Source organism: Pieris brassicae, chromosome 2 (assembly GCF_905147105.1).
Source record: "Pieris brassicae chromosome 2, ilPieBrab1.1, whole genome shotgun sequence".
Classification (NCBI taxonomy): domain Eukaryota; kingdom Metazoa; phylum Arthropoda; class Insecta; order Lepidoptera; family Pieridae; genus Pieris; species Pieris brassicae.
This window is the reverse complement of record NC_059666.1, coordinates 15253073-15271785: the sequence shown is the minus strand read 5'-3', so window position 1 is coordinate 15271785 and position 18713 is coordinate 15253073. Positions and strand designations below refer to the sequence as shown.

The window sequence follows — 18713 nt, the reverse complement described above, 5'->3', positions numbered from 1 at the left end:
GTGAAAATATGTCCAGTGACATAAGACGCCCTTTACTTTTTTAAACCACGCATTTTTTTATTTGAACATGGGGCAAACGTGCAGGAGCCTCATCTGATGTTACCTGCGTGACACTCTCAATGCCAGAGGTGTGTGCACGTGCGTGTGTGTGTGTGTTGGCCTTTTAAGAATTGGTATGCTCTTTTCTTGAAGCCTTAAGTCGAATTGGATCGGAAATACTTCTGTATTCTGATGATATAACTCAGCTGCAAGTGTTTATCAGAACAACTCCTCCAAACACTCTCCATGATTAATGCGGTAGAAGATGCGGAGAGACATTTCTACGCAACACCAAGTGATCAAGCGTTTAAGAGAAAGGAGGTGGGCTGGGTTTGCGAAGCTGAACGTCATTCGTTATGTCAACGACTAGTATTCATATTCATATTATGACCACGACTAAATGCTATGAATATAATAATATCGTGATTTTTTATTTAATCCTTTTGAATGAATCCCCTACATTGGACCCCGTAAAACGGAAAATTTTCAAACAAATAACGCTTCTGCGAATTAAATGAATTTCGCATTTAGAGCTCGAATGTTTGTTCTCTGTTTAAACTATTATATTTCTTAATTCAATTCTTACTAAGCAATACTATTTGTTTTAATGTAATAGGAGGAAAACGGGTAAGAAGCTCATCTGGTATTAAGTGATACGCCCACGGACACTCACATTGCCAGAAGGCTCGAAAGAGCGTTGCCAGCCTGTTTAAAATTCTTACGCTAAAATTGTGAAGGACTCTAAGTCGAATTGGTACGGAAATAGTTCAGTATTTCAACTAACGCCGACTCACTTTCTTTAACTAAAACTATTATATACTGGATGTACCTAATGCTAAATAAAGAAGTTATTACTATTAACCCAACCTTTAAATAAATCATTAGATATATATAAAGTCGTTAAATATAACGATAGTAACAACCTTTTCCTGATATGACTGATCTCATATAAATTAAAAATAATCGAAAAATATGTTTCTAGGTGCCAAACTCGAAGACGGATGGACACGGATGGATGGATTCAAGTATTTTTTGGTCGATCTCTGAGGAAGGTTTTTATGGAAAGAAAAAATTGTTTTATTTAGTACTTAGGAATTATTTCGAAAAATCTAACAGTCTCCATGCAAAATGTTCCATATGCTGGTATGTTAAAGGTAGGCTAAGTAAAAATATATATATTAAGGCAAAAGGAAGTTCGCGATAATAGAAATACACGACTACACACAAAAAAATATTTAAAAATGTGAGATCTCATTATACACTTCTGTACTTATGCGATACAAAGACCGTAGTTTCTAATACAACTTTGACATACATAAATTCTTAACTGCGTTATTCCCACGTTCAATAATTCAATACTACGTTACTAGAAATCCAATTATGCATTATTACAAGGTTATAGGAAAACGAATAAAATTTGTCTCTGTGCTCTATGGTTAATAAGATATGGTTTGATACTAGGTGATAAAAATGTAATATATTCCAATGAAGACCATCATAAACATATAATTAAGGCTTCGTTTAGATTCCTTAAAATAATATACCTTATATGCCAGTTCAAATAAGCCAATGAGCAAAACTTTAACATTTTCAAATATTACAGGAAGAAAACATCATTATATAATACCCATTTTATTTATAAGTTAAGGTAAACTCCCTAAAACCAATTCAAAATGAACTTATGTATCATCATAAATACGCACGCAGCGCTATGACATGCATATCTAAGTAAAGTATATTAAATATGTACTTACTGTCTTTGTTTTTCCCATTCTTGGCAACAATAGTAGCTCCGTTCTTTTCTACGCACTGGCTGGTTGAAACCACTAGCTCCTTCATTATCGAAATTTAAAAAATAAATTTGACAAGATAAAGTTCGCGCGCTTTTTTACGTCACTTCTACATGCACTTCCAATAGCAATGGTAAGTTATTGGAGCCTTATTGGAGCAGGCAAGATACGGTCAAGGTTAGCGTTATTAAAAAGAGTTGACAGTAGAAAAAAAGATGTGTATCTGACCACCGACTGCCGAGAAGTGCGTGTAATTGTGTTACACAGCATTTATATAGACACAATACTGTTCTATACCAATTCTCTAATTATTTGAAGATTAGAGTTAATAAAACTGTAATTAAAGGTTAAAAAAAATTAACTCCAAATTGTTTAATATTGCACAATAATTGTTACAATTTCTTGTAATGTTTATCGTACATCGATTTTGAGGGTCTGGGGTCAGTAGATTAATAATGTTTTGGATCTAATTTTTTATATTATTAATTTGAGATAAATAAAACTTACTTATTTTCAAGTGCGAGTGTACAGTGTACAAAAATAATGTACATGTACATTATGTATTGATTCCTACTAACAAATAATTCTAAAAAAATCGATTTAAAAAACCTTATTGTTTGAGCGTATTCCACAGCTTAATGATGCTTAAAATATGTATGAAATCGGAGATATATATGTAAAGTGACAGATGTAAACTAAGCACTCAAGAAATATGATATACTATACATACGACAACTATAAAAATTAAATTAGTATTCGATCGATAAAAATTATCCTGTATTAGTATTTCCATATACATTTAACGACTATAAAGAACTAAGCGTGATTATCAAATCAATGTGTATTTTTTTTCATTAGTATAGCCGTCCAAACGCTGATAATTAATGTATGAACGGGTTCATTTATTAGGTGAGATTTGTCACGCTACAGATGAATGAAAACAATTATTATCGGCCAACAAAATTTGTTGCTACCTGCTATTTGTATAAATCGAAGATGATACTTCTGCCAATTGCGCCGAAAACCACAAAGTTTGTGTTGTGAATTAGCACGAACGTAAAGACGAAATCATAAATTGGATCAACGGCTAGAATGCACCGGTAAATGAATAAATAAATTTAATATTTAGACGTAATTAAAGTGCAATCAAAAGAAAAATATTTTTTGTATTTATAAAGTTAAAAGTCAAGAATAATATCGATCAGGTTTAAGACAAAATCTCTTTAAAATATAAAGTCTTTTTATTCATGTTGACTAAAATAGCAACAATAATTTTTAAAGTTCTAAAAAACATTACGCTGCGATGAGACTTATCAGTCTTATGGATTCATGATCTATATTGTATAATATAAAAGGCCCGATACAAAGTAATTCTTCTGTGTATTTGAATTACAACTGTCACAGTTTTACTTCTTCTCTGTAGAAGCGTTACCTGTCCACATCGTTACCCTAACATTCGTACTAACTAAACTGAAATCGTCGTAATTCATGTGCGTTTTCCAGTGGTTTACATATGATATAATTGTCCATTCTTTATGTCTAAGTTATGGTATATATTATGCAGTTATGGGTTATACAATGGGTTTCTGGAAGAGAATGGCTGCCCGTTGACCTCCTTATTATTTAATCTAGCAACGAAGCGTAAATATATAAATAAGAAAAAAATATTTAATTTAAGTTTTTTTCCAATGTGGTTGCCAAAATAATTGTTTTTGGATGGGCCGACAACGCACCAATCGACTACTTAACACAAGCATAGAATTTATTTCCATCTTATACCAGTTAGGACTAACTTTAAATTGCATAGTAAAACTTAGAGTACGTTATTTTTAATCACGGAAGTGCGGAAAAAATTTCGATATGAAGAAAATACAAATCATTATAGGCAATGACATCTTATGTCACGTGTTTGACATAATAAATATACAGTAGATCTAATCTCGTCTTCTGCCCAACATTTTAATCTTTATCTGATCCATGAAGACTAGTTTTTCGATATGTTTCGTGCGATTAGTAGCAAAAATTTATCTTCAATTTTTTTATACGACAGGACTTTTCAAATACTTACTTTTTTTAATTATTTAGGTGTCTAGGTTTTCTATACTAGGAAACAAAATTCAAAATTTATTCAGCGTAATAGTGATTTATAATCAAGGTTTTTGCATAATAACTTCTTTTAAATCAACACGCCTAAAAGTCCTTGGTTGAGATCGATTGACAAAGAATTACTTTCAGTTTGAAGAATTGTCCTGTTCTAAGAAAATACCATATCCTCGTAGAAACCCTATTTAAATTTTATTCTTACTTTAAGGTCATTATCGGCTGCGTTTGGTATGTTGGTCATATAGATTTTTCATCTTTATTTCAATTATCTTTAATATCAATACCCTAACCAATAACTTAATTACATTTCATATTAGTGAGTTTATACACAATAAATGGTTTATGAATGTGAAAAAAAACATGCTAATAATAATTAAACAATTGAAACAGATTTTTGTTTAATCTGTCAAGTCAAAATTGTCGCCAGAGATTAAATATATTCGTAACAACGATAAAATACAGTTGTCGTTCAAAAATCGAATGTATTTAAAAAAGGTTTTATAACATATTTAAGTTTCAACAAATTGGCTATTTTGGACAAATTTGGCTCCTGAGGAAGATTTGCATGTACTTTAAGTAGAAAAAATATTTTTCGGGAACTATAATCTAGGATACCATCCTTATAAAAGACGTACAATTGAATTGAAAGGCGTGTTCGCGAAAGGTATATTAAGTGACATTGAAATAAAATCTTGACCGAGATCTTTTGATTACTGGTTACATAACGTTATGCTTTGGGGCGAGAGAGGTCATTATTATTGACTGATAACACGCTCTAGTTTACATCATAATCGGTTTAGCTGTTTACAAGTGGCGAATATTTTTTTGCTTGAGGTCATATATATTAATATAGATTTTGTGTTACTGAAAAATTTATTTTAGTTTTTTTTTCAATTCAAATAATATTCAAATTCAGATGTTTTAGGTGAGCTTTGTAATGCTGATAAATTGTAGACCTGTAGGCCAATTCTTAATTGAACACAGACGGATTTCCACTCTTTCTTACTTCACCAAACTGTTCTTTAAGGTTCGCAGGTGAATTCGATATCTGATATTTACATAATAGGGGAACTGATCGTTTCCTAATCTTACGATAAGTTAACATGTTCTTAACATAGAAAACTTTTCGGACTCTGTCCGCCTTGTACTGATAGTTGTCAGTCGGAGAGTTCTCCACGCTTACTTGAGGAAATAGCAGTGATGGTTTTATGACGGAAACAGTATATACTGTTCCTTATTAATGGTGTACTCCTAAACTACAAAACCAAAAAAAACATTTTCGGCTTTGACTTTCGCTTGAAATGAATAAATGGGGATAATACAGCATAAGACAAATATTAATTTTTTTTAAAAAAAATTGTTGTTTAAAATAATGGCTTAGCTTTCCAGACACCACTATAAAAATTTAAAATAATTTCAGCCAATAGCCAAATAATGTTCTTGGTCTTCGGTTTACACGAGTATATTATAATTAGAACATTCAAATTTAAAAAAAATCGCGTTTGCATAAGTCACAGAATTTATTTAAATGATACCTGGCTATTAAACAGTAAAAATCTATATCACTTTAAAAACATTATCCGCCACATTTATTACGATAATAACAAATCTTTGATAATGTGTCATTCCGCCAACAGTTCTTCAATCCTGGATCATAAAAATTGTATAAACTAACGACAAACTTTAACGACAAAAAATATATAAAGTATCACGTTTTGCTTAAATTAAAAATTAAAAATACTAGTACTCGCAGCAACGTAAACTGATTCATGGCCTCCGAAACAAGACAATTGATACAAATATATTATTAATATAGAAGTTACTTGGGACCTGTATTAAATTAAACTATCTGCAACTGTAATGATTATTTCAAAATATCATTCACGCAACCACATACTCTATATTTTTCTAGAAGATTAATTAATTAAATGAGAATTGGACAGACGCAGTCATTGTCATTTTATAATGGTTTGTTAGTCTATTTAATAATACTAATAATTAAGTCTGGATATTTAAATATACAAATATTTCTAAAGATTATCACCTGATACCGGTTATTACAGTAGAAACATTATAATGATTATCAAAATTGTCTAGTATTGAATTAATTTACTATATAAAAACCAGTTATGTAGGTATAATAAATAAATATTTTGTGCAAATTAAAAAAATTATGTCCGATAAATAACTTTATTTTACATTAAATATATACGTGGAATATATAATAGTTATTTGAAGTCAGAATATTATGTTTATTAAATAAATTAAATTACAACAATAAGAAGTTTTATCTCATCAAGCAATCCAAGAATTGATTAAATTGTATACATATTTTATAAACTAAACTTGTATGAAAATGACAGTTTGTGTCGTCAAGTTGACGTATAGTTTTCAACTTTCTACATACACTACTGTTAAGGCATCTTGTCTAAGCCCCCTTTTTCATTAAAAGTTCAACATTTTGCTTAATTAAGAAGTTTGTCACATAAAATAGAAAAGAGATTCGAATTCTAATAAATTCTAATTGACATCATGTTAATGAGGTTGGTACTATAACATTCCAAATAGATATGAAAACATTACAAAATATTGAGCAATACATTGTTGCGTAATAATTTTCTGTTAATTAATAAAACTATTGCTCTTGATTCTACTTACGACTTCCGCTTTGATTATTTAAAGACAAAGATATAAGAATAATCTATGTTTTTTGTCAATTAATAGTATAAAGGGAAGCTTACATCCATTGATATCTTTTAACTCGACTGAGATACATTGCTCAGTTGCTTATAGATTTTTTTAAAAGTTGTAAGACAGAATTACAAACGTAATGTACGAGTATATATAATATATTATAAAAATATAAAATATGATTATATATTATAACATTTAAATCAAACTATATATACAGGACTCATGTCTACCATGTGCTAAGTATATTATCAAACACAGCAACGAGATCAATAATAATTTCTCATTACTAGTGCACAAATGCATAGTTGGTATAAATAAATTCTTTTCATCACCAATTTCGCCAGGAAAATGTTGACCACATATGTTGTGTTTCAACACACTAAAACTTAATTAGCAGAGCACGTAAGGAATAAAATACTTGTTGTCCGCCACATATTCACATCTCGACATTTTTATTTCCGCTAAAGGGTAATAAATAACAAATGCTGCGATGAAACCGAGTCGAATATCCATAGATTATTATCGTATGTATTTTAAGAAAACAAAATGACGAATTTTTAATAATAATAAATGAAATTTTCGTAATATACGCAATATTTTAAGTAAAGCTCCACTATATAAATGTCTATATAAAGAAAAGTGACCATCCTATATAAATTAGTTTATTTTGGGAAATACAGAAGGTATATATATAGAATATTATTTATAAATTCACTCGTACTTAACTGTTGCAATTGTTACATTTAATCTTCAATTTATCTCTGGATCTGTCAACTAGACCTTCATAGAAACAAGACTACCATATCATCCTCGTAATAAATTGTCTTTGATTTTCAAAGACTATGTATAATAAGTTAGAGTTGTATGGTTTTGTCTACAATCTTATAGAAAACTTTATAATAAATGTGTCTATGGTTCCTGACACTTTGACGCGCAAATTGTTTATTTACAAAATGTTTTCCGATGACCCTTCGTGTTCCGACTGTAAATTAGAAATTATAGAACGAAATTGGACTCAGTTATTATTAGATTGGGTATTTGCTTAATTAATCTCTAACATCTCTCTATAAGAAAAATATTATAATATGTAGATTGAAATATTTTTTTAATAGAAGCTTGAAGTCAAATTATTAATTTATTATTGTTCAACAGTATAAAACATATGTAGACTGAATAGAGAGACCATACAAATTTAATAGGGACTTTAAAATCAATCATTATTGATTGCAGCTGAATAGATGTGTGTATCAGTCGAAAGCAGTCACTCAACTAAGCTTTCGGAGTCTGGTGGACATTATAGATAAATACAAGAATGACATTTGTGCCGACGATTTTAATAAAGCATTACTATGTACAGATGATTTGGAGCCATATATAGCATATAAATATCCTATATTGCGACTAAGGTAAATTTCAATATTTTTTGTTACTAACTCGGAAGTATAGGACATTTAATGTGTTCTTATTATATAAACATTCATTTAGAAATATCGCATTTGTCCGGGGTTTGAGGTCGCATCCGCTTTAAAAAACCGTTGGTTCGCTAAGGCCTTGTTGGTTTACTTCGTCCAGATAAAGGAGTCAGATTTTCTATAGACACAAGGCGATACTGCAAAAGGCCTGTATTTGGCGATACTAGACCTACGCTAGCGTACTCTTCGCGCATTGTGCCTCCTCACTTCCTGAGAATCGCCACTGTACGCCCTTCTAAGTGAGGAATGTCAATCGCCACTATGACCTGGAGCTCGGTGCCATAGCCCAAACAACCGGTGGTGGTGGTGGACAAAACACCACCTCAACCCGATGGTGCCCAACAGCATCAACTCTTCCCGACAAAAAATGTCGGCATCGTCACGTTCTAAGGGATCCGGATCATCCAATCACTATACCTAATAACAAGTTGACAGCCGCCTTCGCGGCTAAGCCAATAGAATTTAAGCCAAGGAAGGGTGGGGTCGATTACTTCGAGCTTCGCTCACTCCAGTGAGCTTCCGTCCTGCCCTCGGCCACCGCGCCACTGCCCAAGCCCATATCTGGGTCTCGGGTCTCCGGGAGGAGCTCTCAAGGCTCTTCATGTCAATAACAAGAACCCATTTCCAAAAAAAAAACTGAGGTCGCATCAGTGTTAAATTACATTTTTCTGCTGTTGACAACACCGAAGCTTGGCCGGCAGTGGCTTGAGCGTGTGCCTGATTCAAAAATTTATTGGAAAGTTTAAGAACTGTAACTGTAGAAATGATAAATGCTAACTTTTAATTACATGGCTGTATGTTTGGTAGTGCCAGAGTGTCGCTGATTTCCGTCACTTGGCGTAAACTAAGCACAAGTGTGACTTCGAGCTATTCTTATTATATATAGTAAGAAGGATTTTGATTAATAGGAGTTCGTGCTCTCTCTCTCGACGTGAAGTCTCGTTTCTGAATCTTATCTAAACCTCTATAAAAATATAAAATTGATTAAAAAGTAAACAAATAGTTAGTAATGTTTTGTTAAATTATAATGAACTAAAAAGTTTAAATAAGCTTTTATCTAATATGTCACAGGGATCTATACGAAGAGGCTGAGTTACCAAAAAAGATCTACATCATGACGTCAATACTCCTCTTCCACTGCTGCACTAACTCCCAGGGGCAAGTAGAGAGTGACATTTGCAAGGAGATGAGAGATGATGAGCAGGAGATAATATTAAAATTCTGCGAGGAGTTGAGTGACATGGAAGTGACTGTTAATAATATAAATACAGCTATAAAAGGTATTTTAACTATTGCCAGAACTAGTCATGGTTTAAATAACTCCTGTAATAAAAAAAGTATTAACCATAACATTTTGTTCAAAAATGTTTACTGATTTCATTCCCTGGATTTACAAATCTAACAACATTTTACTTAGATAAATTACAAGAATTTAAAACCTCTTGACAAATTTTGTAGTAGTTTTAGAAGAATTTAGAACCGTAATGATGACTGGTTGGCTTTGAATATTGTTTCCGAGATACAAATATATTGTTTGGATTAAAGCATTATTGTTTAAATATTAAACTTACATTTAAACTTAATTAAATCGATAAAACATCTTCTTTAGCTATATTATTGTCTTTTTTTAACATAGCTTTTACACATTGAAAGAAAACACTTTTTTGCTGGATTGAAGCCATATATTATAAACTTATAATTATTTTACATATTTTTTTTCCGAGGCGTGCTTTACAACATGCGTTGTCACGGTGACAATTATAAGTTTATAATAATAGCTACAATCCGCTAAAAAGTGTTTTCTTTCTTTAGCTATGTTTATGATAAGTTTCCTGACTGAGAGTTTGTAACTAAACTCCCCCTTTCTTTTTGATTTTTTAGATATTTTATTTAAGATTTAGCTTTAGAAAAAAAACTAGCCGTATGTGATAAACATTTTCGCCAACCTCCCTTTTTGAATAGACACAATAGTACTGAAATAATCTATATATAGCAACACAACGTTTTTTCGGGTCAGTGATGAGCTTGGAAAAAAAGTAACAAATATATAAATATATATATCTTGTCACACCCGGCTTAGTTCGTAACAATAGTTTACTGCTTGGATAGTGAACTAATACTCAAACCTATAAATGTAATTCAGCGTTAAGGTATTTGATCTCTGGCCCATTTATCACGCGTACGTATTGTCACTTAATGTCTTTACAGAAGCCTTTGAAGTGAGAAATAGAAATGCGACAGAATCGAGGATTGAGACACCAAACTCATCGATGCAAGTGATGATATCACAAAAGAAACCAAAGCTCACCTTCAAGTCTTCTATCACTGTTCTGCCTTCCGTAGTTACAGAGACTTCGATGTCGAGGTTACTAAAACATTGTGAATAATGTACATGATTAATTTCCAAGTGTAAAAATAAAGTCTCTTTATTTCAACATGATTTCTATGGACAAAAAGAGCCTGCGTATAAAGTACACGTGTCAGAAGTGAAACTTCTTTGTAAATTATATATTACTAAGGTAAAGGCGCCAATAGATGATCATGACCAGTATATGATCACTCTATGTATTTGTATATCCATATTCACACTGGACACGTTATGCGATAGAATTGCAATCTAAAGCTATAATATGTAACTACTAAGCGAATACATCTCTCTCTCAATCTTTCTCACTATAGCTCTCTCCAACCTCTCGCTCCATGGCACTGTGCGTGATGCGACGTTCACTCTATCTCACTCTCTCTCTCGATCTTTTTCACTTGCTCCCTACTCTCGCTCCATGGCTATTTTCTTCATGCTACGTCCGCCCTTTCTCACTCCGTCTCAATAGCTCGCTTTCTTTTTTCAACAAAAACGCTGCACATCTTCGTGACGCTAAAATTATTATTATTATTGCGTTTCTTCCGTAAAAAAATTACCCTCATGTGCCTAAAGAAGTTTCACTTCAAAAATCATCCCACTTTATCACATCTCTTGCAAACTGCTGGACCACATCTTTGTGCGAATCTATTCACCTGCTCTTTGGTCTACCTTGGCGTGTGTGAGCTCTCCATTTCAGCTGTTTAGCACATCTCTACTCTATTTAATTCAATTGCGTTTCCACAATCATATGTCCTTCCTTTGGCACTCTGCTAGTCTTTTATCTTCTGTTCGAAGCCCAAATCTGGCATCCACAGGTAAGGCAGGGAAGTATCGCTTTGTATATTGGCGAATTAGAGAAATCCGAACTATAGGAAATATTGTAATCAAACTCTTACAAATATACGGATAAAGTATGAACTGTCAATTGTAATGTTAAAGCAAAAAGTTAGTATATTTATAGCGTTTCATGTATTTTTATAAGACCGCCAGTTGCCTAACGTAACCAATAAAATAATAATATAGGCAATTCAATATTTTATTTAACAACACTTAAAATTCACTCATCCACGTAAAAAATACTTAAACTGTCTATTTTTTTCAGATCTTCGTTAGACGGATTTTCTGACATTTCCTGTTATCCGATAACGTACGAAAAGTTTAACACTAACCAAATAGTGATGTCTTCCGATTCCAAAGATACCGATGTATCGAATTATGATTTAGGCATACAAAGTAAGTGTAACTTTAATTTGCAAGTCGAAGTTTATAAGATCGCTATATTAACTATGATTATAGCAACATTTAATAGACCTACAAATCATGTTGACAACAAGTGGATATTTAGAGTCCATTAAATAGCTTTTAATAGTTCTCGACATATTATAGGTTGTTGTAATTTGAAGAAATACGTTTTTTACTCTACCACTAAAATACTCACGACCATTTAAAAAAACGTCAATAATGTAATAAATAAACCAAGGACTATATTATCAATTAAATTAATTAATAAATACATTTTTAGATTCAAAATGTCAAGAAGACTGTTCATGCACGAAATGCCTTACATCAACAACGTGTTGTGGTGATCCTGGTCAGTCTATGGTTGAATGCGATCAGCCCATGAAAAAGATCATGTCAGTGTAAATTTTACCTCAAACTGTAGTTAAGGTTATTTTTGTTAACATTTTATTTATAATTTCTCTGCCTCTGCACAGACACATAATTTTATATTACGATCTAATGAAACTAAAAAGGATTTTGAACATAAGAAAGTGTCCAATAACACACTACTTGCCTACTCTGTTCTCGTGTAGTATTTTTTTCACTTAACACTGATAGAAATTAAGACTAACGTGCACCTACACTAATTCACTGATTCTAATAGTTTTGGGTTACTCATAGTGATAAGAAGAAAATCAATAAGTTTTTAAATATCGCCTATGACAAAAAAAATATTTTTACTTGCAAATAAATGGAATAGCAATAATTTCAATGAATAATTTCAATTTGACTTACAGCTCTCGATGGAACTGGAAAATATGTATTATAGTTTCAAGTGCTTTTTTATTATTAACTCTTGTGATTATTCTTAGTACTATACCATTATGGAAGATCAGTAAAAAACCGAAAGTTGTAAAATTAACAGAACAACGAGGGTGAGTTTTTTTTGCCAATGAATAACAGACGCCTTAAAGTTATGGTAGAAATAATTTCAAATAAAATATTTTCTACTATACTATTTACTGTCAGGGGCAATTTTTTGTAAAAAAAAAATTGTAAAGTAAACATATCTGAGAATAAATCAAAAACTTGAAGTACTTTAATAGCTGGAGTTACTATGGGTGACTTAAATTGACATTAAAAATTGTAACTAAATAAAAATGAAAAATTGGCAAAAAATGCCATAACGGTCAGATGTGGAACGACGGACGTCAAGGTGATTCGGGTGGAATTTCGTAATCTACCTCGACGTCCTATGATGAAACATACGTATTATTATTAGTCTTTTCCAACTTCTTATTTCAGAACTGTAATCCCAGACTGGATGTGGCATTGTGATAATGGTTTTTGTAATAAAGTTTTTCGCCCCACTACCAACATAAGCATGTATTCTTCTATGAGCCGTTGCAAATTGCTATGTTCTGGACCCCAACTTTGGCCGCAACCTATTGGGTATACATACTTTAGCAAAACAATAGTGTCTTTAGCAACAAGTAAGCTGGAATATAAATTTCAATCCATACCTTCCGATTCAGTTAACCAGTATTTAGCAGAAGCATTTAAACTTTTCTTAAAGGATTTAGCAAGACTCGAAAAAATAGATACTAAATCGCGAGATCCACTTAAAGAACCGGTCAAAAAGATGATTATACAATTGGACATTGAAAGTGACTCTGATCCAAGACTTAGGACTAATACAGATGAAACATACACGGTAAAAGTAGATACAGAAAAACACCAGGTTTTTATTCAAATCAGTGCGGTTTCCTTTTGTGGAGTTCGACATGGCCTGGAAACATTAAGTCAACTGATCTTACTTGATCAAAGTACTGGTACTCTAATAACACTATCTCATGCAGTTATAAAGGATACACCAAGTTATAAATACAGAGGCGTAATGATAGATACTGGAAGGAATTATATACCCGTTATTGACTTAATGAGAACATTGGATGGAATGGCAATGTGCAAACTCAATACCTTTCATTGGAGGATATCGGATGTTACAAGCTTTCCTTTGAAGTTGTCAAAAGTACCTGAACTGTTTGAGCATGGAGGCTATGATAGAAGCATGGTTTACACAAGAGAAGATGTCAAAGCGTTGGTAAAAAGAGCTGGTGTTCGCGGTATAAGAGTTTTGATAGAAGTGGCTTTACCTGGCCCAGTAGGGCAACCCTGGTCTTGGCTGTCAGATACAAGTTGTCCAACTAAAACCGAGAACTTTACGTGCAACAATCCTTTGTGTCTAAGATTACTGATGACAGAATCGGTTTTTGATGTTATACAAAATATTTATGCTGAAATTATTGAATTAACGAAAGTTGATGACATTTTTCATTTAAGCGATGGAATATTTTCAGTTATGCGTTGTCATCATTTAATTGAAGATAGAGATGGATATCTAGATAAAGCATTATTTCGTTTAAGAATGGCAAATAAAGGATTCTTGCCGAAGCTACCGATAATTTGGTATTCACCACATTTGTCACGAGATTTCGAAGCTAAAGTTTGGGAGAAATTAGGTGTCCAACTCTTAGATTGGACCCAAAATCCTTCTGAATTTTATTTGAGTCAATTTAAAGTGATACATTCCACGAAATGGGATTTATCTTGCGAGATGAAAAAGCAACGATGTACTAGATATAGGTAGGATTATGCATAATAACTAACTTTCTTTTTTAATACATTGCGTGTTCACTAAGACATTATGGAAAATTACGATCTAGCCTTACGACTAATTAGTAGTTTAAGGCTAACCTAATTTGCTTAAAAGGATTTTTAACATAAGGAAGTGTCCAGAACACTACTTACAGTCTCTGTTAAGGGGAAGACACTGTGTTCTGAGACACTAATTTACTAATTCAAATATTTTTGTCCTTTTCATGATAATAACTAGTAATAATATTCTTTTTCCTAGGCAAAGATGATATTAATAACACCTCAAACGCGAACTATGGAATAATACGCGAATAACAATAGATTTTGATATACACTGGTATTAAAATCTATTTTTATTCTGTGTATTTATGTTATATTAGCGGACCCGACGGACGTTGTCCTGTATGATATTTCAAGCGACTATGATGTTAAATATAGTATGAAAGTGCCGACAGCAGTGCTATCTGTCGGGCTGACTTGTGAATCTAAACTGTCCAGGGCGCCACCCAAACGCATACAAAAAAGTAATTCAAACGGGTCTAGCAGGTTTAGGGGAGTTCAGTAACATATACATGTACAGTAGAATTATATATATAAAGATATATTATTATAAATAAGGATCATAGCTTGGAGCTTAAGTCTCAACTCTGACTCTTAATCTGAATCTATTAGTCTGTCATAGTCAGATATCAAAGGGCTTGTATTCGAGCAAATATTAACAACAGATTGTGCGTGTTTGCTTAGTCTAGAAAAGTATTTTTTACGTAAGTAATTCAATTAAATATGTTTTTTAGAACTTGGCAAGAAATGTACTCATGGAAGTCGTGGAGGAATATTGAAGTTTTTACGATAGAAGGTGGTGAAGCCGTCTTGTGGACTGATGTTGTTGATACCGGTATATAGTTTGCAATTAAATAATCAAGGATTCTGTTGGGTCACAATTACCAAGATGACGAATGAAGATTCCCGTAATATTACCAATTTTGCTCTACTTTATCCATTCTATTTTGCCTGTATGAAGCCGTAGAACTTATGTTCCAGTTTGATTATTATTTTTAATATTCTATAAAATATGATTTAATGCTTACATTTCAGTTAGAACATAAACACAAAAAAGTCCGATTTATTTCTTAACATGTTAAATGGTATGATTATATAGCGCAATTACTGCATATTAAACTTATTACATTACCGGTTTATTAGTGCGTATCTCATTGTGTACACATATCGTGTGTTAATTATTCTTTAATCGGTTGTCAAGTAACGCTAAACTTGCCGTTTAAGTAAATAGTAAGTTGTTTGCATCATTATTGAATAATTTTATTTAACGCTTAGAGTGAATAGTTTGGCAATATTTCAGTGTCTAATACTAGATTAAGAAGTCTGGAGGCCAGCGTCAACAAAGGAGTGGAGGTCTGGCCTGGCCCAAATTATTTAGTCGACTTTTCCATTACGTAAATTATCGTGAAACCAAGTATAGATTATTATTAAAACCTTTATTGGAGGCTGCAGCTCGGGGTGCCCTAAATCCGGCGATGAGAGTGTCTACGTAAAATGTTTGCATGAAAAATCTTACAAATTGAAGGTGTGAATGCAGAACGAAAGAAAAGTTCAAAAATAAGGATCAAGCTTTCGTTTCACCATTCACAGTTAAACAAAGCACGCCATCGTTTTACATTCTCACTTCTCATCAGTCATATTTTATGCAAATATCTCTAATCTCGAAAAAGAGTTGCTAACATACGAAACCAGGCTATCGCATGTTGTTATTGGACAATCGTAGAAAATCATTTGCGATTAAGATATTTAAGTATCGGATTGATAGTTAGATATCTAACTATATTTCGTGAACCCTTTAGATACTCCAGGCATCATATCGTCCCATATGTCTCTACTTTAAAAAATACGGATTTTGACAAAACTGATCGATATCCAGATTGAGGATTCTGATAAACGAGTTAGGTCTGAATATCCATAGCTTCCTTCACACTTTGAAATATTTTTTTTAGTTCCTATAATGTAATTTTGTTGTTTTAATATAATTAAATCTTGTATTTAATTTTCTTGTACCAATGTATCAGTACCGAGCGTTGGCAAGCTTTTGTATTTTGTTTGTATTGTATATCAAAGTTTTCATGCTATCACTAAACATATTATGATGATCGTGTCATTTGACTTCTAGCACTTTTCGAAAGTTAAATAAAATATTTGTCGGTAAAACCCAGGTTACCCGGTGAACAGCTCAAGGAAACAAATTGAATAAACCTGACATTTACGATATATTCGTTTGAAATATAAACGAAATCTAGTTACCTATAAACCCTTGCTAAATGTACTTAATCGACGCACTATATACGTCTTGTATTGTGATATACACCTTGACCTGTGACACATTAGCCTGGAATTTATGAAGCTGTATAAATGCGAATTTAAGACAGTGTATCTAATTAAATATCTTAGATTTACTATTTCACGATTAGGGTGAACAATTTTCACTAACGTTATGGCCGTAAACGGTTATTTGGTGATTTGGGTTTCATGTTTTTGAATGATGCATTTTACATTTTAATAAAAATTTAAAAGTTTTTAATTTTTATATAAAGAACTTTAATAATTTGATTTTTTTTTCATGAAAACAATAAATCATTGTCTATGCAATAATGATCATATGTAAATTGCGATAATACTGTATTTTGTAAATAAAATAGGCCACTATTGTGGCACACGGAAGCGTTCTTCGTCTATGACCTGCACCAGGTACAGATAACTATTTACTTGACTTTCTATAAAAGCCACTTTAGTTCCATATTATTCAATAATACATTTGAAATGGGTGTTAATTTTTGTTTTATACACTTCGTCTACGTTAGTTATCGTTATTTCCATTACTTCGTGTTCTGCAGTTTGGAGTCGATTAGGGAAAAGACCTCCTCAAAAACTTTCCATTTGGACTGTGTCGTCAGCCCATCGCTTTTGTGGTCTTCTCAAGTTTCTTTTTCTCGGGGACCCTCCAGCCACCAGCCACTCGCTGGCTTCAGCGATCCATCATTTATTTCAGCTGTAAGACATGGGTTAGCGCGTCGGTGTTCTTAGTTTTCGCCTTGCGCGGTCACTTCCTATTTTGTGAATCTTTTTGATTTTTAAGTTGTAAAATATTTACTTATTGTAAATATAACATATTTAACATCAAGTTAACTGTGTTAATGTAAATTTAAAACTATAACAAGCTATGTCAAATCACAAATCTACGTTGGAAGAACTTGCACTTTAAACCTTTAAAAATGTCCGACCTTCCACACCATTATATGGTTTGTATTTGTTAGTTCTGGGAAGGATCTAGCTTAACATTGTTGAGTTTCGAAACAAAATGATTGTAGGTGTCAAATTTACAGGTAACATAGACGAACATTTGTGGCCGCGAGCAGCAGCTGTGGCCGAGAGGCTGTGGTCAGATATGGTTGCAAACTCTAGCGCAACCAAATTTGTCTACCTAAGGCTTGATACACATCGGTATGCCTTTTACATTTATTAATAGAAAAGTTATGCTGTCATACAGTATGTTTAACATATTGTAGACAATGTTATCTGGAATGAATATTGTAAAATTCGGTCAAAAATGATCCTCATTAAATTGTGAATCAAAAGCATAAACTTGATATTTACGTTTTACGCAGAGCCGTGTTGGCCTAGTGGCTTCAACATGCGACTCTCATCACTGAGGTCGTAGGTTATAGGCTGTGCACAAATGGACTTTCTTTTTATGTGCGCATTTAACATTCGCTCGAACGGTGACGGAAAACATCGTGAGGAAACCGGCTTGCCTTAGACACAAAAAGTCGACGGCGTGCGTCAGGCACAGAAGGCTGATCACCAACTTGCCTTTTAGATTAGCAAATAATCATGAAACAGAAACAGAAGTCTGAGGCCCACACCTAAAAAGATTGTAGCACCACTAACTTATATATTTTTTTGCGCAAATGTAATACAAAAATAAATACGCAAGACAATTTTACAATTATTAACTATTTTAAACTGACCCGACGCAATATATAGATATTGGTGGACAATTGTATTATGTATTTAAATAAATACAAATTTGTATAATTGGGATAATGATATTTAGATGAATGATATTTTTCCTCAAGGCAATAATCAGTTATAATATCAGTGTCTTTACAAATCACTAATAAAAGCTGGAGTCTATACCTCGTTGATGACAGGTACGAAAGGTCATAATAGGACCTTGATTCAAAGTATGCCTCGAAATGTTGCAGGTGGCGCATGCTACTTCGCGGTGTGAAAGTTAAACCAATTTGGCCGGCCTGGTGTAGCTTCAACCCTGGCATATGTTTAGAAAGAATTCCTTAATAAAAC

General features: G+C 32.6%; 2 protein-coding genes across 3 annotated transcripts in view; one reads left to right on the top strand and one right to left on the bottom strand.

Annotated features, from left to right (window-relative positions):
• The window catches only part of LOC123720044 (GTP cyclohydrolase 1), a 19054-nt gene extending 16971 nt beyond the window's left edge, over positions 1 to 2083 (bottom strand). The window contains exon 1 of the mRNA XM_045676484.1: positions 1794 to 2083. Within this exon, the coding sequence (XP_045532440.1) occupies positions 1794 to 1878 (85 nt within the window). The 5' untranslated portion in view covers positions 1879 to 2083. The remainder of the gene's footprint in view (positions 1 to 1793) is intronic.
• LOC123720043 (probable beta-hexosaminidase fdl) lies at positions 1105 to 18713 on the top strand. Of its 2 annotated transcripts, XM_045676481.1 has the most exons (9): positions 1105 to 1193; positions 7857 to 8032; positions 9170 to 9378; positions 10307 to 10463; positions 11563 to 11693; positions 11983 to 12094; positions 12479 to 12616; positions 12987 to 13174; positions 13258 to 13321. In XM_045676481.1, exons 1-9 carry the CDS (start codon positions 1161 to 1163, stop codon positions 13287 to 13289), a joined length of 1176 nt encoding a protein of 391 aa, XP_045532437.1. In that variant the 5' UTR covers positions 1105 to 1160; the 3' UTR covers positions 13290 to 13321. The 2 variants fall into 2 exon arrangements, with proteins under 2 accessions (XP_045532437.1, XP_045532436.1); XM_045676480.1 differs by lacking the exons at positions 1105 to 1193; positions 7857 to 8032; positions 9170 to 9378; ... (2 more) ...; positions 11983 to 12094; positions 12479 to 12616 and adding exons at positions 15134 to 15234; positions 17732 to 17849; positions 18614 to 18713 and having other exon boundaries at positions 13088 to 13174; positions 13258 to 14327.